Consider the following 25784-nt stretch of genomic DNA (forward strand, 5'->3'; position numbering starts at 1 on the left):
CCAAGCGAAAAGTTGTTTTCAACGGCTGGCGACATTGTTACAGCCCGGAGGGAAAAGTTGATCCCAGATCACGTACAACAGCAACTTTTTTTTGCATGAGAATTTGTAAATATTCGAGCTTCTATTAAATAATTTTGTTATTCGGTATTCGATCCGATATTCGGCTTTTTTTTTCTTGATTTGATTCGAGACTTACTATTCGGTATTCACACACCCCTAGAAATAACCATTTGAATGTAGCCAGAATGCCCTAGATTAGCCTTTGGGAGTGCTGTAGAGCACTCAAATACTACCACCTGAAGATACCATTAGTGTTCTTGGTTTGTTTGCTTGCTTTTAAGTTTATTTGCCTGTTTGTTTGCTGAGAAGCCCAGTGTAACATACACACCAAAGAATGGAGAAACGTAGACATTCAGACGCAAGATTTCCAGGTACAGGCTTGACAACAGTAAGTGGTTTGCATTAAGGCAGAGTTTTGTCATGATGATCATAATGATGGCCCCATATTAAGAGACTGCCCAATGCTTTTTGTGCAGTTACCAAAACTAAGCAAAAACTACTATTCCTTTCAGTGGAATTATTTTGTTTAGAGAAGAATCTGCAACTCACTTAGTGGATCGAACAACACGCGACAGCAGCAGGCGCTTGCGATCCTTGCTGAGCCGCATGACACCAGGCGACTCAAACTTCTCCCTAATCCAGTTGCACTGGTCCAGGTCATTAATGAACATGTATTCCACACCAATACTTGTGCAGTACACATTCTGCAACACAGATGCACAGAAGAAACAATTAGTCAAAGATGGAGATTTCTTTGTCAAGCACGAGACAAAGGTGACACACTCCTGGGCATGATTGCCAAAATCTCCTTTGCAGAAACATAGACTGGGACTAGGGGGAATGCAGTTAATTAAGAAACATGGCAGTGAAGCTTACATTCCATGTATTTTCTTCTGAAATTCGTAGTTCATATAATGCAACCCCTCTCATGGCTAATTGCTGCTTGCAATAGTGCATCACAATCATTTTTTCCAATGCAATTGTGGATTTTGTCATACCTGCAGCACAAGTTAACTTGCTACGCATGCACCCAATTTCCGTAGTCTCAGCAAACCTTCATAACAGAACATAGTTTCTTTACTAAAATGTTGCTGACAAGAAAAAAAAAGAACAAACTGGACAAAATAAAGGTAGCGTGGGTATTGCGAGCCACATGTTTTTCGAGCTGCCTAGCACATCCGTGCTCAAAGGGAAAATGGTAGCGCCAAATCTCACCAGGATTTCACCTGGGTCAAACAGTTGTTCCAACGGGGATATGTTGGGGCTCGGAACTTTATGGTAAAGTATGAAACAGTCCAGCAAAATCGGTGGAAGTTGGCAACTCCAATCCCTGAAGATGCAGTAGCGTAGCTTTGTGGCAAAGGCTTGACAATTCATACATTGGGCACCTTTGTAGTGCCTACAAATGCCGATATTGTAACAACGCTGAAATAACATTGGCAATATCGGCTGCATCCGTTTGCTCTCTAATCCACACTGCTGTCTCCCTGTCTCTTAACGTTACCCCTAACATTTTTCGTTCTGTCACTCATTACATGAGCCTTAACTTCTCAAGTTTCTGCCACATATGTAAGTACCGGTAGAATGCAATGATTGATTGCAATGACTTTTCTTTTCGAGGACAGTGGCAAGCTACCAGTCATTATTTGGTAATGCCTGCCATATGCACTCCAACCCATTTTTATTCTTCTGTAAATTTCCTTTATAATCAAGGTCCCCTGTAAGTAATTGACCTAGATAAACATACTCTTGCACAGATTCTAGAGGCTGACTGTCAATTAGGAATCCTTGTTCTCTTGACAGGCTATTGAACAGTACCTTTGTTTTCTGCATATTGAAGGGACACTAAAGGCACATACTAAGTCAACGTCTACTTTTAAAATACCATTCCAGAAACCTTGTAGCGCTTGTTTCAAGCCAAGACTTAACGAGACAATTGCATCTGAAGGGTCCGCATATAAATCTTCAGCGCAATTCAAATGGCCCGCCCCTGATAAACCACCCCTGAGCGGGGAGTGGTGACGATGCACACACCATCACCGCCCTTTACTACCGTCGGTGAGTAAAATGGCGCCAGACAGACGGGGCTATGGTTTTCTGCACAAAATGCAAATGCACGACCATGAAGAAACCAAGCCAAGACCGAGCGTTGGATTCACCCCTGCCACTGCTCTTGGTCAAGTGGCGTCGACCGTTCGGCAATGCCACAATATCACATGGATGTGGCATCCTGTGCTAATTGCAGTTTACTTAAGTTTTGCAAACCGACAAAACCAGTGCAGCACTACGTAATAATGAAACTACTGAAGTGCGAAAGCACGGCCAGCGCGTAGTGGAGCGGAGAAAACGAAATCTTTCAACCGCCTGAGCCATTTGTCAACGGTAATGTCCATGAGTTCTTTGTTTTTCTAAAAATCAAATAGAACTCGACAAGTAACATTTTCTTTGATCTTATAATGCAATACAAAGATCTTATTATTAGTGGTTGACTTATAATGAAGAGTGCCTTCGTCATCAGGCTAGTACTTGAATGTCCCAAGGGAGCATAATTGTGTCCTGCATTTACCTCAATTTTTCGATTACTAAAGCTTCTTTCATGATAATATTGACGCTTAGACATTCTCAAGCACGTATCTATCACTTTAGCTTCACTCATTATTTGCCTTTAGTGTCCTTTCAATCTTCAACACTACTCTCACACTTTCTCAGCTACTCTTAACTGTTATATTATAGAACCTCATGCACAGGTGCCATAATCGTGGCCCTTCCCAACGTATCACAGGGGATTCTTTATGATGATGTACTCTAGTCACTGCTGACAAACAGCAAGCACAGGCAGTGCCAAATCTGTATTCCCCCGTAACAGTTATAAAATAACACACGGCTCAAGTGTATAGATAAAGAGTAAAAAATGCATAGTGGACAACTTTCAAGCCTTATCATGCTAAAGTGGCAAAAGTAAAGGTTCAGTGTCAAATGTAAGTAGCACAACTTAGTTGACCATCTCCCTTGGCACTGCTGTCGTGAAAACTGCCTTTCCCTCCACACCTGATCAGCTGAATTGGACAAAGCTGATTTCTACAGTCCTAGCATGCTACAAGTACCATAGTCGCTTCAGTGTACAGTTAACCGTTTCTAGAGCTGTAAAGGCTAGCCAAAATGGTACACTGCTTCAAGGATGACAGCATGTTTTCCTTGCGTGTGCAGGCAGTGCCGCGCATCTTGAAATTTCCCGGACACCTCTTGGAAATTCTATTTCAATTTATTAAAAAGCATCAAGATATCACATTTTTTTAGGGGTGCACAACACTTAGGGGGGTTTTGTTGAGACAGATTGCATTGTACAATTAGATGGGCAATTTGTGATATGATTAGCCCTGCAGCACTTATCATCATAGCTGCCAAGTTTGGCTACTCTGAGCTCAAGTAGCGACTTTTGAGGTCCACTATTAATAAAAAAAATTTCAGCTCCTTCACTGCTGTTACTTTTTGCTACTTCTGAAAAAGCTATCAGGAATTGCAGCAATACCACAAAATTCCTGTAATAATTTCATCTTACAAGAGCAGTCACACTTTGCCCTATGACAATAGCATTCATTCTTCTACACTCCATATCAATTCTGTCTTACATGATAAAGTAACACCTAGTAATAGTTCAATTTTATCTCTCGTATTTGCACTGAGCAGTGTGCAATGCATTTCTGTTACTATTTTGTGTCGCCACTTAGCTGTTTTTCTGATTTGTAGCCTGGATTGGTTAGTTTCCAGTTGTTTTAGAAATTTTCGTGGCTACTTCTTGAGCTTGGGAACTGGCAAAGCCTCCTGTCATCACCACTAGTCATAGCATGCGGGCAGTCTGCAGCGGCATGTGTTGTCTCCAGACTTGTTTCAGGAAGAAAGAACGAATGCTGCTAGCCTGCATAATATCGAGACATCAAAGCCACCAGACTGCCATAGCTACCAGCTACCATAGTAACTAGGCTACACAAGTGTCTCTGTGTATGCCTTTCATCAAAATACTACACATGCGTAAAAATATGTGACAGTAGCTCTATTTGTTGAAGAGCGAGGCTATCACAAATTCTCTGCACCCTATGGGGCTCGGAAGAACTGGGGGCACCACACTACACAGATCAGCAACAGCTCCAACCAAGCATATAGAAGCCCTTCCTTTAAACAAAGGACACGCTTTTCAGACCTTCTTAGTAAAATTATTAGTCAAAAAGCAGACAAACAAAAAAGAAAAACTGGCCATTGCCACATGGGCACAGCAGCCATGGAGTTCCACCTGTAAATAACAGCAGGTCCAAGAATTTCTGAAAGAGCACTGACATTGCATCACGGCTGCACATTCGTAAAAATAATCATTCCCCCCTTCCCCCCACCCCCCCAAAAACATAAGAAAGGTTTATTTAGCCTATATAAGTTTCAGTGTTCCCACGTCCACAAAAAAATATTTTTTCTCACGATTTCACATAGAATTTTTACCTTTCATACAGAAAATCAGGGGACAAAAAAATCGCAATTAACACTGTGTGCAGGTGTAGTACGAGCTCACACTTACAAACTGCAGACTTAATAATAGGATTGTAACTTCCCAATGGACTAAGTTGTAGCAATAGATAATGTTGAAATCATCACAGTCTATTACAAAAAAAGGTTTTATTTCTGTGGTTATGTTGTCCTCAATTTTCCATAGAACAAATTTTCTTCACTGTGTGGTGCTTTACACCAAAGATGATGGCAGGAAATACACGAGGATAGAAACAGGGGCACATCAACACACAGCACAGGTGCAGTCCTGCGCATTGTGCAAGCATCTTGGTAGTCTTTCTGTAGTACTATATCCTGCACCGTTTTTCATTAACCAGGACTCAAGTCCCAACTGTTTGTGCTGCATTTCTCATTACTAAAATTTCTTATTTTGCACTTGGCTTGTTCACTGGTATGTCAAATAAACATCCAACGGCTTACATAATGAAATGGAGACCTACAGTATAGAAAAACTTTCAGAAGACGCATTACCACATGAACCTGGAATTAAAGAGCACAAAAAGCTGCTAAGTCACATGATGAAGCCATAGCAGTTCTTGATCCTTTCCATGGCACAGGAATTTACGAAAAGTGTGCCAAATTTCCCAGAGGTTTCCGGAAACATGGCCTGATGACGATTACACTCGCCATCGGCTATACGGCCCAAATGTCTATGACGACTATACTCGTCAACAGTAGAGAAAGTGTGAACACTACCTCAAGCAGGCCAACCAATCAATTCACAGATGATCGGGAAACAGCACAAGCAGTGAAACTGACTAGCTTTATTAGCATTTTTTTTTTTTTAATGGCTGCACATACTTAAGCCACTTCCCAGAACACCAAGAGGCAAACAACTCAATGACAAGTTCTAGTAGAAAGTCTTTGCCTTGCTTCCTCCTACTGTACAGTAATCTACACCTGATCACTTTGTCTCCATTAGAATCACCAAACGACTTTTGGCCTATGGAACCATTTGCCTTAGAGTCTAGTGCACACAAAATGCTGCCCACCCACCTCCAGTCGCCGCAGTATCTCCCGCAGTGGCAGGTTGCTCTCCTCACCACCAATGAATGTGGTTGCAGGAAGCTTAAACAGGCGATCCATGTCTTTCTCCTCTGCAGGGGAACAGGAATGGGTAGGGGAAGAAATGCACCAAGGGAGAGACCAAGGGCACCCATACAATCAGAGGAACAGAACAGAGCAAGACTGTGGGTAAGGCCAAAAGCCAGCCAAAGGGTACAGACATGCAAATTCTAACTGCATTTTCTTCCACAGAACATTGGATACATCAGCTTCTTGCCATCAATCACAATGCGAGATCAACTCAAGCACTGACACTTAAATGACAATGCAGAACTTATTTTAAGTGTGATTTTCGTTTTTAGAGCCATAAAATCTAGTACATACTTGACAGTGACACAATATTATGGAATACACACAGAAAAGTTTAGAATGAGTTGCACATGATTGGCAGCTGTGACAGACACAACAGCAAGGAGAAATGGGCACCAAAAGGTATTTAGCCTTTAAGGCCAATCTTTGAAAGTCCCGTAACACTAAACTTCCCACAACTATCATTCATGCACTTTTGAGAGCTTGTGACTCAATACAGGTGCCTGGCTTCTCAAGAATGATCGTGAAACTGCTAGGTGCAGAAACTCTGTCATGCGTTTGGGATCTCTGCACTGTGCATCATGATAAAATGGCATCAAAATCAGGGGGGGAGATGAAAGCTGGTGCTTAGATGCCTGTACTCTATATTCCTACGCCTCTCCAATGCCGAGAAACACAGAATTAACATCATTAAAGGAGGCATAAAAGCAAGCATTGCACAAATCTCAATTGATGGCAAATCAAAAGCTAACAGAATTGGCTTGGCCGCCGCCACCTGAGGAAGGAGGGCTCCGGTGGGGCAAGTCTCCCGGCCCTCTGCCTTGCTTGACCCCAGCAAGGACATTTATTAAAGTTTTGTCTCTCTCTTTCTTTCTCTCTTCTCCGAGTTTTTAAATACTACTATAGGAGCCCTATAAAACAAATTAATGCTGAAACATACGTTAACAAGAGAAAAAAGTATTTGCAAGCAATGCCAAAGATTTTTTAACAAGAAGTAGCAACTCAACATGGAAGCTCTCCAAGACAGATGCACACTTCCGTGAAATGCAATACTGATGCTGAACAATCAGTTCATCAGCAAAACTGATGTGACATCTTTTACTTCCTTTTCTTCTGCAACATAACAACAGTCTTGTGCCTCAAATTGGGGTTATTTTTCAACTCAACACTTACTGCAACCATATGTGTGCTGCTACACGAAGTTATGTCCATGCCCTGAACTCAAAGGCACCTTTTGACACTCCTGTTCACACTTTACTGCATTTCAGTCTCTCCTGGTATCTTTGTGGTAAAGAAACAGCTAAGTAGACGACAGGCATTGCAGAGCCCCTTTACTTACAACCTCGCAAATTAAAATCAGACTGGATGCAATTCCTCAGTCATTCTATGCCTACAACTTTTTAAAGCCCATCCATATGTTCTCTTATTCCACTGCTAAAGCATACAACTACAGCAGAATCTCGGTAAACACATATTGTTTAAATGAAATTGCCACACAAACGGAACAACAGCCTTACAGTTGGTTGGCTTTCCATGAAGACAATGCAAAAAAAGTTTGGTTTCAGTCCCATATAACGACGATTTGGCTATGTGACTGTCTTTTGCTGTACAGCCGAAGGTTGCAAGCTCAGTTCCCGCCTGCGGTGACCGCACTTTGGTGGAGGGTGATGTAGGCTCAAATGTTTACATTTAGCCGCACGTTATTAAGGATCTCTTATGCTGTAAATAAGGCTGCTGATTGAGTCGAAAGCATAATGATGTGCCTCTATAAAATTCTTCAAACGTGATATTGTTACGTCCAAGCGCGTAAAAGGGATGCAGGGATCAAGAAGAGAAGGAAAGAGGAGAACGAAGACTGTGCAGCGGCCATTCCTGTTGTTCGTAGCCTACCGTTCCTGCTCTCGCACACCTAAATAAACCCCTTTTCTTCGTGCTTGTAACAAATTGATGGATGGTGCAGGGTACACCTTGTAACCACGGAGCCTACGCTGCTACAACTTCGCCGAAGCCTTCGACTTGCCGGACTTCCGTCACCCTCAGCTGACATGCCTGAGTACGCCTGCCAGATTTCCGAAGGATCTGACGCGGCTTCAAGGCCAGCACCTGGTGTTCTGTGGCATTACTACCGGGTGCCACTCACTTTCAAAGGAAAAGCCGGAGAAGACGTCGACGAGCGGCTCACGAACTACCGAAGGGTGAGCCGATCTAGCGGTTGGAACTCGACCGCACAGTTGTCCAATGTTGTGTTTTCCCTTACCGACACTGCGCTCGTCTGGTATGAGAATCGCGAAGACACGCTCCCTTCATGGCAGCTTTTCGTCGAGGAGCTCAGAGCATGTTTTGGAGGCTCTAGCGCGAAAAAGAAATGCGCTGAACAGACGCTTTCGCAAAGAGCTCAGATTCCCGGCAAGACCTGTACGACCTATATCGAAGAAGTGCTGAAACTGTAACATAGTCAACTCTCAAATGTCTGAAGATGACAAAGTTGGACATTTGTTGAAAGGAATAGCTGAAGAAGTCTAGAATTTTTTGATCGGCAAGGAAAGCTTGGATTCCGTGTCTGACGTCATTTGCCACTGCAGGACCTTTGAGACGCTGAAGATGCGACGGATAATACCTAAGTTAGGTCGCCTGGCTAATGTCACAACGATGGCAAGTGTAGACCCGAGGTCGTGTGTTAACTTTGCATCAACAATACGGCAGATTGTTCGCGAAGAGTTGCTCCATTGGGGAGAGATGTACCGTTGCACACCTGGCATCGCTGGTGCATGCTCACCACACGAGATGAGAAACATGGCCATTTCAACCGCATGGCAACCCACGGTTCACTCAGCGACCGTCAAGTATAGGTCTACCCCACAAACGACAGGGACCATAAGCTATCAAGATCATGACTACGCCCAATGCCCTCGTCGCGCGCACGCCTCCCGGCGGCCGATGCCTAGCCATGATGAATGTGACCCACCTGCTGGCTATGCAGTCGATAGCAACATGCCTGACTACATGGAAGAACATAGAAATTTGCGGCATCTGCCGGTGTGTTTCCAATGCGGTGTTGGGGGCCACATAGCGAGGTCTCGCAATCGTCGCCCAACAACGTGGAATGGTCGATCGGGGTCTTCAACAAGGACCACACCTCCTATGAGGACAACTCAACAGCCATACTCAACCTCTTGGTCAGCTGGCGTCCCTCCCGGCAACGATTACTGGCAGAGAAGCTTTCGGCGCCACTCACCAGCATCTGAAAGGAGTTTGACACCACCGCCAACTTCTCGTGCACCGCGTTTACGTCAATCTCCATCGCCAGTGCACCGCTCCGCCTCACCTTCACAACCGGAAAACTAGCTAGCACGGCCGATGGGGGTGAGGTCGCTCGACACGTGCTATCGACAGAAATGCCCCCTGCAGTTGCTATGATTAAGAACGAAGTGCATGTACTTGTTGATGGTGTTCTTACAATGGCCTTAGTGGATACCAGAGCAACTGTATCCGTAATGAGTCTTGGTTTTAAAGGTAGGTTGGGGCGCAAAGTTGTATTTCGGTGGGACCAGGCTGCAATGTTTTGTGGAGTGAGCAGCGAGTCTGTAGTTATTCCCCGATCGACGCACGAAGTGATTTTGGGCATTGACTTTTTGCGGCAGTGTGGTGCGACCGTTGATTGTCGCACGGGGGACGTTTGCGTCGATGGCCATGTTTCGTCCGGGCTCTTAGAGGAGACTTGCAGTCAAGGTGAACTTTGTGTGTCTGCAGATACTGTTGTGCCTGCGTCCACCTCTGTGTGCGTGGCAGTTGCATGTCGCGGTGAAGTTCCAGACAGTTTCGATGCCTCCGTAGAGCCAATGCATCTGAAGTGTGTGAAGAAGAACGTTTTTGTCCCTCATTGTGTGGTATCCATCGGCAATGGACGTGCTGGCTAGTGGATGGCCAACTGCTCGGCAGAACCCGTCCTGCTTCCAGACGGTTTGAAACTCACCTACTTTACAAAATACACGTCTTCGTCCGTAGCCGTACTAACAGACCCGCCTTGTGAACCTGCTGGCCTTTGCCATGTCTCAGACAAAAAGCTTTTATCTATGATAAACAAGTCGCTCAGCGCAAGGGAGCGCCATATCTTGGTGGATACGATTTCTAAGCATCTGTCAGTGTTTGACTTTGCGCAGCCGGACAAAGCGTTCTCGATTCCCGAGTCACGAATGCGCCATACTATCGATACGGGATCTGCGCGCCTGATCAGGCAAAAGCCTTATCGCGTGTCGCCCAACGAGCACAACATAATCGGGGAACAAGTGAGTGACATGATGAAAAATGGGATAATACAAGAGTCCTCGAGTCCTTATACTCGTCAGAAAGAAAGACGGTAACTGGAGATTTTGCGTCGATTATCGAAGATTAAACACCGTGACTAAGAAGGATGTCTACTCACTGCCCCGGATTGATGATGCAGTTGATTGCCTTCATTCAGCCTCTTATTTTTCTTCAGTGGACCTGCGTTCAGGATATTGGCAAATCCCAATACACCCGGCAGACAAGGAGAAAACAGCCTTTATAACACCAGATGGATTATTCGAATTCAATGTGATGCCATTTGGGTTGTGCAACGCTCCAATAACCTTTGAAAGGTTCATGGACACCATTCTGCGTGGGTTAAAATGGAACATCTGTAAGTGCTATCTTGACGACGTTGTTATATTCAGGCGCATATTCAATGAGCACAATACGCGCCTGGATATTGTCCTCGACTGCATCAAAAACGCTGGCCTGGTTCTGAACTCCAAGAAATGTGACTTTGGTGACCGTCAAACCCTTATGCTGGGTCATCTTGTTGACAAAGACGGTATCCGGCCTGATCCCCTCAAGACGGCAGCTGTTGAGGCATTCAGTGCACCGCAGTCAGTGAAGCAACTTCGTAGTTTTCTGGGTCTTTGCTCTTACTTTCGCCGATTTATTCCTGGTTTTGCTGACATCACTTATCCTCTGACAAATCTGCTACATAAAGATGCACGGTTTGAGTGGACACCCGAGTGAGAGTCTGCATTTAGTCAGTTGAAGTTCCTGCTAACCTCCCGACCTATTCTTCGCCACTGCAATCCTACTGCTCTGACAGAAATCCACACAGATGCTAGTGGCGTCGTTCTAGGTGCCGTCTTGGTCCAACGTTATGACGACCATCCGCACGTGATTGCTTATGCAAGCTGCTCGTTAAGCAAACCTGAACGAAATTACACGGTGACAGAGCAAGAATGCCTCGCTGAAATCTTTGCAGTTCAGCGATTTCGCTCGTACTTGTACGGACGCCCATTCCTAGTCGTCACAGACCACCATTCCCTGTGCTGGCTTGTGAACCTTCGCGACCCTCGTGGTCGCCTTGCGTGCTGGGCTTTGAGGTTTCAGGAATATAACTTCACTGTTTCCAACAAGAGTGGCTGAAAACATGCTGACACAGGTTGCCTTTCCCGTATGCCGCTTACCACGACGGACTGCGACGCAGACGATTTGGATCATCATCGCTTCTGTGACATCTGCTTTTCCAGACATTGATGCATTCAAAGCAGAACAACGGACAGACACCAAATTGGAGCCACTCTTCACTTCTGCCCATTCAAGTGCAACAAGCAGCTACTGTCTACGGGACAGGCTCCTGTACAAAAGGAACTACTCAAGCACAGGTGCACGCTTCCTTTTAGTGGTGCCGGAGCATTTCCAGCCAGCAATCCTTCAGGCTATGCACGATGACCCTACCTCCAGTCACTTAGGCACTGTGCTCACCCTTTATCGCATTCAAGAATGCTTTTACTGGCCCAGATGCGACATTCGGTTGAGTTATATGTCGCCAGCTGCATACAGTGCCAACGTAGGAAACGCCCAACCACTGCCCCATCTGGTCTCCTTCAACCTGTGCCGCCTCCCAGCTCACCCTTTCGGCAAGTTGGAGTTGATTTGTTAGGCCCTTTTCCAAAGTCATGTAAGGGGAACCGCTAGATAATTGTCTGCGCCGACTATTTCACAAGCTATTGCGAGACGGCGGCTATACCATCAGCCACTGCCACCGAAGTGTCGCTCTTCTTACTTCACGCTATTGTTTTGCGACATGGACCGCCTTGTGTTATAAGCGACCGGGGACGTCAATTCACGGTGAATATCGTGGAAGAGCTTCTACGTTTATGTAACTCGCACCTCAGGCACTCGACGCCGTATCATCCACAAACAAACGGCGTCATTGAGCACACTAATTGAACAATCGCCAATATGCTTTCCATGTATGTTGCGTCCGATCACAAGAATTGGGATGAAGTTCTACCGTTTATTACTTACGCCTACAACACCGCCAAACACGAGACAACCGGCTACAGCCCCTTCTTCCTTCTATATGCTCAACCGCCCCGGTATATGCTCGACACTGTCCTTACTTTTTACCACCACGACAATCCTACGGTCGCTGATACGCTATGCCTCGCTGAAGAGGCTCGGAGACTTGCGCGTCTGTGGACTTTGGCATCACAAGAAAACTCCAAAGCCCGCTACGACGCACGACATCGGCCTGTTACATATCACCCTGGTGATCTCGTTTGGCTTTGGACTCCTACCAAAAGCACGGTTTGTGCCAAAAGCTGCTGGCAAACTACGATGGACAGTATATTGTCATCGACAAAGTCAGCAAAGTGAACTACACTCTCGCGCGCCTCACGAACACTAGTAGACGTTCTGCTAAGACACAAGTCGCGCATGTCACACGGTTGAAATCCTGCACACCAAGACAAGCTAGTTGACTCGCCCAGTGGGTTTTGTCTGCAAGGAGAGGTATGTTACGTCCAAGCGCGTAAAAGGGACGTGGGGATTAAGAAGAGAAGGAAAGAGAATGAAGACTGTGCAGCGGCCATTCCCGTTGTTCGTAGCCTGCCATTCCTGCTCTCGCACGCCTAAATAAACTCCTTTTCCCCGTGCTTGTAACAATATGCACTATATTGTGAAAAATAACTGCATATGAAGCTTTACAGTGCTTAGTCTACAAATCCCACAAAGGTACCTCGGAACACGTCTCTACCTAATAATTTCATGCCTAAGCGCACGTCACTTGCAACGAAAGCTGTTGAATCCATAGAGCGTAGCCATAGAGTTTCCTACAATATTATTGTATGAAACTATGGTTGAATCTAGACACGGGGGCATTTGTGATCGCTTGCTTCGCAAACTCATCACAAGTTACTGTTGTATGTTCACGAGCGCACACACTTATTACAATGTTCTTACTTTTTAATACTTAAGGCATGCGTCAGGTCTAATTGGAATAGAATAATGAAGACACAGCTTTGCAGAGATACAATAGACTCACAACTAGAATTACTTTCTATGGACAACTAACTTGTTTTACATACACTGTATCAAATATTTCTCGCATATCTACTTAAAACTGATCAAATTTGGGTCCCCTATCTAAACCGACTAACTCAACAGGCGGTAGTGTAGCAGCCTTGCCTGTTGCAAGTGATTCCATTTTGCGGTCTCGTTCTTGGCAACCTTGAATGAGCAGAGAACGAGCTAATGCTGTCGGGTGCTCGCACATAATCTATATGTTAAATATAACCATATTTTTTTCCAACTCCAGGTAAACTGAACTAAAGATATCACTGGAAATGAAACTAAGCCACACTTGTCAGTGTGGCTCTGTTGTGGTTGTAGCTGGATGTGATTTCTCCTGTGTTGACAATGACGGTGAACTCCAAGTTTGCTTAGCATTTCCGATGTAGGCACAGAAAAGCCCGCACAATGTGCTCACGCTGGAGACAAAATCAAATGAAAGGTATTATACAATACCTTTCAGGACTTCGAGACCTTCAAGAATGGCTGCTTTAATAATTGTTTTTTTTAACTAAATGACCTTTCCTCTATTTTTGCAATTATGTTTTTTTGCTGCTAGCGCTTGTCAGTGACTACGTGAAAGTAGACAATTTGTAACTGTCGCACCATTATCTGCTGTTGGCAATAAAGTATCTGCCACTTTCAAAAGAACATCTTGTATATCCTTGAGCTCAAACTTCTTGATAAACTCCAAATAAATGTAACTGATTTCCCTGGTGTCCCTAGAGGTTCTGTTTTGTTAAAGAGAGTTTACTCTACTGTCAAACACACAAACTCAGGTTCAAGATGCCCCCTCATGATTCCAAATAATATGAGGCACCACAATGAACAGAACAGGTTACTTTTGAGACAAGCAGAAGTGCTAACTAGCAGGGCCGGTACCAGGGAGGGGGGTATGGCCGCCTCCCCCCCTAAAATTTCCGCCTGCCCTCCCCCTCCAAGAGCACAGAAAAGCTGATCCAAGGTAGACAGTATGAAAATAAATGTCAATTTTAGTGTCTTATAACTTGGAGGCAGAAGTATGAGAGCAGCGCCACTTACAAAGGTCGGCCTTGTTTAAGCATAACAATTTATTACAGAAAATTTCATTAAGCAACTACCCTCGCGCTTGTCATAGAATAGGCGCTTGAAATATAGAGAAAACTGCTGCAGTGAGATAAAAATGGCTCCAACGGTTCTAAATAGATTTAAAAATGGGCTGCATTTCTTTGTTGTTCGGACTGCTAGCGTGAACCGGCACGTTCGTTTCTCGGATGCAATAGCCTTGGCCACAAAGTTGCCAGTGGGGCCAAACGAGTTGAGAGGTCGTGACCCTTCTAAGTCGCAGCTTTTCTCACAGAAAACCATCAGGACGACGACGCCTACTCTCAAAAAGACCCGGTAAGCCACCCACCCTTGCAGGATGCCACCACTTAGCCATTCGCTCCACGAACCTAAGTGCTTGTCAGTAAAGACACGTGCACTGAATGCTGACGCACTTGGGAGTGTTGCAGCTCAATGTGGCGTTTGGGCCAGGAATCCACCAAGCCCATCGACGAGTACGTCCGATAGTAGGAATGAAGGAAAAATTATGTAGATCCCACGCACTGTGGGAATCGATGTATGCGAAGCTTTCTGTGCTGTTTGCTTTGATTGATGATAATTAGTGGTGATGTTGACAGCGAATGTTTCCTTTCTTCAACGTTCAGTCCAACGCGAGAGTGCTGAGTTCACAAACATTACCTTGCGTGCACCCCTGCTGTTTGTCTGCATAGTACACAGAACACACAGTGAGAGGCGTTTTCTTGTGCCATTGTTAAGCGCTATATTTTATAACGTCTGAGAGGGTTGAGTATTGTCATTGCCTCACATGGCACATCGCATCGTGGCAGAAGTATTACACTTTAATTGAATTATGGCATTTTTTATTCCGCCCCCGTCGGAATGTGGCTGCCGTGGTCGGGATCAACTCTGCAACCTCGAAATGTTACACAGCCGCAAAGCTACTGCGACGAGCATTGAAGTGTTGATTTGACATGCTGACATTTCCGAGGTGTCGCCTAGATCCTGCAGTTAATGTGGCTATTTTTCTGCATGCCCAGCGTAAGCTGTCCGCTTGACATATTTGCATTGTGTTTGTTTTTCAGAAATAGCAGGGACAGATCATATCGTACCTCAAATTTAAATTTATCCCGTTTCCCTGCAACCACTGTTGTAGTTAGTATTGTCGTGGTAGTAGCATTTTGTTACCTTCTCATCTAATCTTCTCTATCCCCCCCCCCCTCCCTTCCAGTTGAATGGGAACTGCGAGCGAAGAGTGGCAAGGCTGTTATTCACTTGTTTAGCGAATGCATCTATCCTATCCTATTTCTTCTTTTCCTCCCCCCCCCTCCTCTATACCATTCTTTCTAGCTAGCCTCTGGACTTGCATGTTAGTAGAAAGGTAAGCACTGCAGTTTCTGCAATACTTTTGCGGGGGGTCATGGATAATTACAGCTGTCAAGAGGGTAATGTGGCAACGCCCAGGAAGCTCCAGAGGGTATGTGCATATTCGACGCCAAGCGAGTTTCTTGCGTCTCCTTCTTTGTCGCACTACTGTCATGTATACAGCAGCTTTCTGTTACCCTTGCAGAATGTTTTCTACTGGAGCCAATGAGAAATCTGCATTTGTCAACAATGGATACAGTAACTGGAAAAAAGCCCTAGGAAAAGGTGCTGGCTTCAGAAAGCATGAAAACTCACTCGTGCACTCGTGTCTGGCAAAGTCTTGCCAGACATTGTGGGTTTCCTACACACAGATCAAGTCGGGAGGGCAGAACAAGTCAGTTCCAACACATCTCAGCAATGCGTACTCCAGGGAAGTGCAGGTAAATCCCCTCTATATAGCAAGAGTCGCAGGTATCTTGCGATTCACTGCTGCTCAGGGAATCGCTCAGAGGGGTGGCCACGATGAAAGCGCCACAAGTGAAAACAAGAGAAACTTTGTTGAGCTCTTGAACTCATTTAACAAATATGATGATATTGTCAGAAAGAAACTGAATGGTGGAGCAACGAACACGAAGCACATTCATCATTCGATACAAGACCAGATCCTCTAAATTCTCAGTCACATCACATTAACAAGTATAAAGGAAGAGATGAAAAGCTCCAAGAACTTTGCGCTTATTGTCGATGAAATCAAGGACCTAAGCAAGACGGATCAATTATCAGTTGTAGTAAGGCACTACGCAAGTGAGGCTGTCATTGAGCAGTTTCTTGGATTCCACAACACTGAGCACATGGATGCAAAGATGCTCCTGGGCTGTGTAAGGGAAACATTGAATTGCTGCGGCATAGATACTCAGCTGTGCATTGCTCAAACATATGATGGTGCAAATGTCATGAGCGATACCTCAAGGAGCGTCCAGACTGTTCAGGCACGAAGTGCCGCAGGCAGTGTACGTCCACTGCATGAACCACCGTCTCAATCTAGTCATTGTGGATATCTGCAAGGTCATAAAACCGGTGAGAGATTTCTTTTTCTTTAGAATGCCTCTGTTTTCCTGAGTCGATCTGTAATTCCCTCTCTGTATGGGGATGTGCAGAAAAGGTTGTCTTTGCCAGTGATAGAGCTGCAGTTTCTCAAGGATACACAATGGGCCTGCCAGATAGCGGCTTGCACAGCGGCAATGAAAAGATTTCCTGCCATCCTTGTATGTCTCGCCGAATTCATCCCTACAAACAGCAGGCGGGCAACAGAAGCTCGGGGTCTGCTTGAAAAAATGAACTTCTTGCTTCTCTTCCATTTAAACCTATTTACCAAGGTACTCAGCCGCCTTAAGGTTCTCTCAGCCCTATTGCAAAGTAGACTGCAACATTAGTCAGGCATGCCTCATGGCACGCACATTCATTGAGGAGGTCTCCGAAATGATAAATTTGCAGAACGCATTTGACACTGTCTGGGTGCAAACCTGCAGTAATTCTGAGGAGAACGGGGTGTCTCAAAGATAAAAGCAGAGAATGATGCGCCTTCCACTGCATTTAGAACAGTATGTATTGAGCGAAGGCTGGCCCGTTGAAGAAGGGTCTCCACATTCAAAGGAAACATTCAGAGTCAAAGTTTTCGTGCCCAATTTGGGCCACCTGATTGCGGAGCTGACTAGGCGGTTCACGGAGAATAACGATGTACTCTGCAAAGTTAGCGCTCTCTACCCACGGAGTGAAAGTTATGGACATCTCCTTACACAAGCCTTTCACCGAGCACTGTGCATACCACATCGAAAGCGTTGAAGTTGAGTGCAAGCTGATAACGAAACTTCTTCAATGCATCGAAGCCGAAAGGAAGTGCAAGATAGACACACTGATGCAATTGGTGACTATCTTGGGAGAATATACACTAGCCTTCCATGAACTGCACAACATAGTTGTCATCGCCGTGCTAATACTGGCATCGTCATCACCTTGCGAGTGCACGTTTTCATGTCTTTGAAAATTGAAGACTTATCTTCGCAGCAAGATGACAAATAACCATCTGAGCAACCTAGCTGCGTTTGCGGTCGAGCAATCTCTTGCCAATAAGATAGATCTTCAGCGTGTTGTCGAAATGTTTGATCCTGCACACAGTAATCGACATATATGTCTGCACTAGTATGCCGGTATAATGGCACCCCATCGTATCTTTGCGGCGCTTTCATGCAAAAATTGTGCGGCACGGACGTAGGACCGATACCTATACCAGTATGAAAACACCCGCTTCACCATCGAATAAATCCCGGCTGTGTTTTGTCTTATACTGTCACGGTGCAGGCATTGGCATCTGGAGTTATGACGAAATCTTCCTCTGTCCGTCATTACTTTGAAAGAGACTGCATATACGGTGCTGTCCGAGGCCACATCAGTGGCCTAGCTTGTGTAGTGAACAGTGTATAGTAGGAGAGCTGTTATTTGCGCTTGTGAAACCTGCTGTACTGTATGACCAAATGTGACACTGACTGATATGCCTATAGCATGCTCTATTTTTGCAGTTCTTTCCTCTCTTCTATTTTTTTTGTTAGTCTTTTCCAATATAGCTTTTGTTATTCTTTGTCTTATTTCCAGCATTAAGAATCACCAGCCTGCGCCACAAGGGTGTATTAGCTTTTTTTTTTTTTAATCTAGCGTGTCATTACTAAAGTTGGAATTGATATGCACATTGCTTAGAGATGTTAGTTCTCTCTCCTGTTGTGAAATATAGTTTTAAAGCTGTACTGCGATCTATTTAACTGACATTACTTTGCTGCTGCTGCTGGATACCTATTCTTTTTCTTTATTTAATACTGTTCTTTTTTATGTATGTGCTTACCATGTATTATATACATTTTCATTTTCTTAGCAGAAGCACTGCTGTGTAAATATGCTAAATTTTAATTTATATCTTACTGCGTTGCTCGAATATCTTATTCATACAAATGTGTTTAGGAGCCCGTCAGCCTAGTTAAAAATAGTCAAAACAACGTATAAGTCCCCTGCTTCCCTGCCCCCACAAAGGAACTCGGTTGTTGTGGGTTGCCGATGTATGGCTACTGGATAATGAACACTCTTGTTCAACAGCTGCCTGTAGGTGTATTACTTAAAATTTTCCACATACAAAGAAACCAGAAAAAAATAAAGCTGCAGTGACTCATAGGTATACATTTTACTGTCACTTCTACAAATGTAGTTTCACATTTTCACTTTTTTTTCACTGTTAGTGCACAGGCTCAGTATATGGCACAAAACTGAAACAGACTATTGCATGCGTTCAGACAAAAATGTGCAAAACCACAGCTCCCAGCATGCTCAGCGAGACAAATCTTTAACAATGCCCACTTAAAACAAGATCCCTGCTCAACACAGCAGAGAAGAGGTAGAGTAATACATGGTATTATCTTTTGCTACTCCTTGTAGCCTAAACAAATTAAGAATATTGAACAATGTAAAGTGCAGCTCAAGAACAAGAATGAACATGCATGAAATGTTCCACAGATGTCCTACATCTTTGATATGCCACATGTAAAATGAATAACATTTGTGAGCAAAATCAATTTCCTGGTAACCTGCATATGTTTGTTAGTAAGCATGATAAAGTGCTGCTACATGGAGAAAGGCCATGTGCAAAGCTCTTCATCTACAACAAGGTTGAACCATAACTGTAGGAAGGGTGGGGGGGAAAGGAAGCAAGTTCCTCAATAACTCTGTGAAAGTTACGCTGGGGCTACACCCAAAATAAATCACATTTTTATGATGCAATGATAAAATACAAGCGCAACTCAAGTCCAGCTTCATCTCGTCGTCTTCTATTCCCGAGTACATTGTCTATTTAGGTGGTTATTCACCTTCAAAACTCAAATGAGTGGCTACTTCAAACTGTGAAAGACAGATGGCAAAGCCCTCAACTCAATGGCCTGTCATCAACTGTTGGAACAGGAAAATAAAAAGCAGGCTAGATGAAGGCCCTACCAAGAAAGTACAGCACATAGCTCCAACAAATGAATGGCTACAAAAACAAAATTAACATCTGTTTAACCAAAGCCAGACAACACCACAAGGCCTACCGCCTTACCAAGATTGTGGTTGGTGAGAAGGATTTCCATCGGATCAACTTTGGTCACAGTGATGCCCAGGGGATCAAGGGTCGCATAGAAGTGACCCCGGATCTGTAGACAGGGGGCGCGGGGAAAAAAAGCACAGCAGGGGCAACCGACAAAGTAAAAAAACAATGCCAGGTTCACATGAGCAAGGTTGCTTTTTCTGATTTGATTGAGTGATTAGTTGATTATTGACCGATTGTGACAGGTCGATCAATAGATTGACTGACTGAAGTTTCAATGTCCTGAAGCTACACTTGAAATATGAGGGGCCCTACAGTGCATGGTTATGAACCAGTTTTAACCACAACGGCCTTACTACAACAGTGTGTTGAAATTGAACACACGTGATTCTTGTACTCCGCTCCTACTAGAATGCAGATGTAATGCAACTGTGGTAGCAAGAGATGAAAACTGCGACCATACACACAGCAGCAGAAGACGATCGCTACTGAGGCACCAGGTTGGTTAGAATGCAGTTTGTCAGTATTGCAAACCAATGATTGGCTAACACACCACTGGCCAATCTCCAAGTGGTCCGAGTGGTAAAGATAGCCAGATGAGGCGCGAGGCAAAAAAAAAAAAAGTATAATCTGGCCCTTCATAAATGGCTGTAGAGCGCTTTTCCTCAGTTTACCATTGATCACTATCAAAGCATGACTGGCTGGTAGCCAAAATTGTAATGCACAGGGCCATGTCCAGTGGTAGAAAAGAGAAAGAATAGAAAGCAACCAAAGAGCCAGTTCATACAAGAACAAAACAGCAAACATGCACAACAGAATGAACAGAGTGATAATAGAACCATGAAAAAAAATGGAAACAAACCACTCCACAGAAGCATGCACTTGTAGTAGGCCCCTGTTGTAAAGAGAGAGAGCCGTATAAAGAGGTATGCACAATGAACTTGTGGACAAGAGGTATGCAACCCATTGTGGTGTTTACCCAACCTCAGGCAGAGATAAGATAAAAAGAGTACTCAAAAGGACAGAAACAAAGCCATTTTTCCTTGAAGCCATAAAAGGGGGTGAGTGTTCAGCTTAGATGTACAGTAAATAAAACCTTGGAGAAAGATGTCCAGGTCTCGCCTGCCAAGGACGCAAGTATTCAATGAACATATCAGCAGCATATCTCAAACATAAGTGTGCATCTGTAATATACAGACCAGAGCTGAGTTATTTCCATGAAAAGCTAATAGACAACTTGAAGGTTGCAACATCCTAACAGCGCCTTCCGTAACAGAACTTGCCACAAAGATGATGGATAGGTAGTGACTGGACTCTAGTAACATGAATTGGATCCTATGCTAGATGGAGGCAACTGAGCATTTAGTCACTTCAGTTGGTATAGCTGAAGTAAAGCATAGCACACCTAAGCAATTTCTGCAAGAGCTTGAACGCATCTACCTCGGTCACTACCTGCGACTCTGGATGATGTCGGCTTAGTGTTAGCAAGCCCACAAGGGTACAAGGCTTGGCCGTACCTAGCTTGTAATTTCGAAGCACCACCTCGGGCGAATGCAGCTGCTCTCGATTTAGGGGCGAGTGTGAGCTGGGGTTGACGATTCCAAGAGGGTCAACCGAGGCAGCCAGGTGTCCCCTTACCTGAGCACAACACACAGAACACAGTTCACACCCCCCACTCCAGCTAGCAGCACAGGCATATGGTGGTCACGCAAATCGAAGCCTAGCTGAAACACTACTTTTTCAACAAGTGTTGTCAGGCTACAGATGTTAGGGTTTAAGCAGAAAGAAAACTTCCACTTTCACGGCAACAACCTTGTCCTCCACATTTCAAGGTTTAGGTCCTAGTACTGCAATACTATTTAGAGCATGTACCAACTGGGTGAGCTGAAAAACATTTGTCATTATTATTAGTTTTTTATCTCCATTTTTAACCAATTCCTTTGTTTACCTTCCTTTCAATTTGATACAGAATAACTTCACAATGCACTCCTTCCATTCCATGATATTCTCAGCAGTTTCTCAGTACTCTGCACTGGCAAAACTTAGAATTAGCATTGTGCTCAGTAAGTACCTGAACAATGCTTATCTTGATGCTCACTAAATGTGTGATATAATGCAATATTTTCAATCAGGTTCACAAAATCTCATGGCAGGACCTGAATCGAAACGCTAGCGTGACTTAAACTTACACTGCAGCACTAAAAACCAAGATTGCAGATTTGGTTGTTTATCACACAGTGTCTGCAACTAAATTTACCATGAAACAATGTACACGAGTGCAACCAATTTCACAAGTGTGGCTATACTATTGCTTGCCACACGGCATCCTTTTGAATGACACGATGCTCTGTGCCATCGAGTTCTCAATGCAAGAAAAACTTAAACGAGCTGCCATGACCGATCCAGCTAGGCACACATCATAATGGGCTACATGCAAGAGGTTACAGCCGTACAAGAAGGATGAGGCTCAATCTGTTCTGGTAGAAATTTTTAAAAAGAAAGCTAGCACAATGAGAAGGCATAACAGAAAATGAGAAACAAAGGAACATGCCGCATCACAGAGCACGTGCAAAAATTAAGCAAATAAAAACAAAACCAGTCAGACACCACCGGTCAGCAGGACCATCCGAGTCTGAGATTTCTTGAGCTGTAGTATACATACAGAAAGTACTGCTTCCTACCAAAAATTAAGGATATGCTCATTTTCAGTTGCAACCTTATCTGTGGGCATAAAACAATGTGTGAAGACCAAGAAAAGGCATACAGCATGTTCCTTCACACCCAAAAGAGCTCCAAGTGCTAAAGTAAGGTCCTTGAGGAAAGCAGTGAAAGGGCTGTGTAGGAAAGTGCTGTGGAAGTACTTTGGGACTTCCTCTGTTCACAGCAATGCAGCCCTTAATCAGTAACATTTCAGTTTTACAGCATTGTGTAGCAATGTAGCATTAGCAAACCCAACTAATATAAATGTTTGGAAAAGTTCGTTGTGGTGATCCATTATGTGGTATTTTGTACAAAGCTAGACAAACATGTGGAAGGACAGACCATAAAAGGAACAGGTGTTCATCCTTTCTAATCCTTCATCTAGCTTTAGGCACAACACTGCAATAATATAGATCAATACCAACGCGTATGACAAAAGAAAACACTTTATAACTGTGCTGCAGGCAAACCCAGCCAAGTCTATTGTTTTTAGGTGCAAAAACTATTAAAACTGGAAGCTGTCTAAACAAGGCACGTGGAAGGATAGACCCTAAAAGGAATGGGTGTTTATCCTTTCACATCCTTCATCTAGCTTTAGGCACCACACCATGATAATATAGATCAAAACCATTGCACATGACAAAAGAAGATATTTTATAACTGTGTTGCAGGCAAATCCAGCCAAATCTTATTATATTTAGGTGCAAAAACTATTAAACCTGGGAGCTGTCTGCATTTCTTTTAGCAGTGCACTATGTTGCGGCAGTGGAGGTGCAGGAAACAGAAAAGAGCATCTTTGGTTAAAGGCTGCTTTGTGTTGAACCACATTTACAGCTAGACCATCTATGGCACTCTTGGAGCCCTAGAACTCCGAAACACAAAAATGATTTATCATCCTCGTGTTTCCTGTTTCAGTATATAAGCATTTGTGCGCCAAATGGTGTAACAGGTGCCCTGCTATATCGACGAGAATGAACTCTGGTGGCCCGTATACTACTTCTGAAATGGCATGTATACTCACCATCAAAAGAATGCAAAATACAGGTTCCATGCAAAAGTGTCATTTCTGCTCAGTTTGAGCATGACTGTTGGTGTACAAACACTGCTGTGGAACACAACTAATGGACTCTAGGGCTTAATGGACACAAAGTTTGTTTGCTAGTCGAGTGCCCTGCTAAGTTTTGATGCCAACAGCAGATCTATTCAAACACATCTAGGCAACTGAGTGTGCAATGTGTGGAGCTACAGCTACCATCACATAGCCCAGCAGCAGAACATCTTGATAACCTATTGAAAACAGGTAGAGTATAACGCAAGGATCCCTCTCACTCAATTCCAATCCTGTGCTATCATTCACCATTCATGACCTGCCAATCCTGGTGACAGCATGGCTCGAATGCTGCTAGGACCACTTAAAAATTAAATTAAATTAAATTATGGAGTCTTACGTGGCAAAACCATGATCTGATTATGAGGCACGCCGTAGTAGGGGACTCTGGACCTAAATCTAAGTACACAGGTGTTTTCACATTTCGCCCCAATCGAAATGCGGCCGCCATGGCCGGGATTTGATCCTGCGACTTGGTGCTTAGCAGCCCAACACCATAGCCACTAAGCAATCACACCGGGCGCTGCTAGGACCACTGATAAAGCACAAAACAAAATAGCAATGAAATAGAATCACTGCATTATTCCAGCCCAGCATCACTACATCGACTAGTGCAGCAAGACACTTAGGCCGAGTGATGTACAGAAAGCTACACTCACACCTTTTATCAAGTTGCACCAGTCTCTTCAAACTTTCTATTCTAAAAAAGAAATTTTCAAATTAAATTCTGTGGTTTTATGTGTCAAAATCATGATATGATTATGAGGTGCATGCTGCAGTATGGGACTCCGAATTAATTTCGACCACCTGAGGTTCTTTAATGTGCACCCAAATGTAAGTACACAAGCAGTTTTGCATTTTGCCCCCATCGAAAAGTGGCTGCTGAGGCCAAGATTGAACCTGTGACCTTGAGCTCAGCAGGGCAATGCCATAGCCACTAGGCTACATTAGCGGGTCCTGTATTCTCAGTTTTTATACATAACTCATATTGAAACAATTACTATATGATGGTCTGGGGTTACAGCTATAGGTGACAAGCATGAGACCAAGGACTACACCGACAACAAAAGTCGAACTCCTTGTGGCCGTAGCTTGTGTGAGGTCAAGTGCAAGCTACGCCACAAGAGTCGCCAACGCTATTAAACACAATCCTACAAGCACTGCAAGGTGTAGAGCAACATGGTTACATTACTTCCCCACTGAAATACATTTTTGGCAGCAAATGACAGAAAACTTGGGACCCTGCTATCAGAGCTGTCATCATTATGAGACTAGGGCATGTGAAAAGCCAATGTGAACTCAGTCAGGTTACAAAAATTCAACAAAGCAGAAGCGGCTTGTCCAACTACTAACATGATCACCAAATTATTTCTAAAGCTCAGCAGGGGGTGTGGGGAAAGTAAAAATATAAAGATCAACAAAGTAACTAAAAAAGGTTAGCTTTATTCTCATCAGGCTAGAATGTCTAAGCAGTGTTGCAATTTTAGCGAATATTCTGTTAGGCCTATATGATTTCATGTCTCCCTTAGCAACAAATAAGGTCTGCTATAGTCTGCTATCAACAAATACTTTATCTTTCAGCAGACAGACTATTTAGGATATGTTAAATGCTGTTTAGTGGACAACAGCAGTGACAGCAGAATTTACCATACTTTTTTAATCTAGGCCGATAGTTTTTTTTTAAATAATCATATACCAAACTCTGTAGTAGGATACAACTTAAACAGCAGTTAGCAACTAACGCACACGGACCATGTGGGGTTGTTACTCTACCAGCCAATCAATCACACAGGTAAACAAAATCGTCATTATGCGACCATTTCAAAATGGCGTCGTACTTGAAACCTCTGGAGCATCTGCTGTTCTTGAAGTCTTTTCATTGGCGGAAGCGATGAAGTGTGCAAAAGACACGGACAAAGTGTTACAGTCTGAGCATTTCATTTTTCAAAAGTCCACAATGCAGTTAATTTCCCTGTTGACCTCATTTTACTCATGAAACTTCACTGCCAACCGAGGTAAAACTTTACAATATATAGTTGCAGCGAAGCAAGTGTTTTATTTCAGTTCAATAAACAATTAGGCTTTCACCGTTCAGCTACAATAGACGAATGAAAACATACAAAATTACGCACTTATTTTTGTGGTTACGGCCTTATTTAGGTAACAGGGAAAGCTTGAAGTACAAACTATTTGGAGCCTCACGGAGGAACAGTGACCGGCAGTTATGAGGGTGTGCGCAGGGCTTCACTTCAGACCTGAGTTGTATCCAACTATAGGGTCGGCTTAGATTCAAGGATTTTAAAAAATGCGTCAGTCTGTAATTGAAAATGATAAATATGGTGCATAGCTAGTGCCATCTGGAAAAGTCAGAATCGCAGCCACTAC

General features: G+C 43.9%; 1 protein-coding gene and 1 pseudogene across 1 annotated transcript in view; one reads left to right on the forward strand and one right to left on the reverse strand.

The window, feature by feature from the left end:
* Nucleotides 1-25784, reverse strand: part of Ogdh (oxoglutarate dehydrogenase Nc73EF) — a 281327-nt gene that overhangs the window by 230662 nt on the left and 24881 nt on the right. Inside the window, exons 3-5 of the mRNA XM_065438718.1 lie at nt 21109-21229; nt 5611-5711; nt 610-764 (exon numbers count right to left, since the gene is read on the reverse strand). Of these exons, the coding sequence (XP_065294790.1) occupies nt 610-764; nt 5611-5711; nt 21109-21229 (377 nt within the window). The remainder of the gene's footprint in view (nt 1-609; nt 765-5610; nt 5712-21108; nt 21230-25784) is intronic.
* On the forward strand, nt 7755-17671 carry LOC135907051 (uncharacterized; annotated as a pseudogene).

The sequence above is a fragment of the Dermacentor albipictus genome, unplaced genomic scaffold (genome assembly GCF_038994185.2).
Source record: "Dermacentor albipictus isolate Rhodes 1998 colony unplaced genomic scaffold, USDA_Dalb.pri_finalv2 scaffold_14, whole genome shotgun sequence".
NCBI lineage: Eukaryota > Metazoa > Arthropoda > Arachnida > Ixodida > Ixodidae > Dermacentor > Dermacentor albipictus.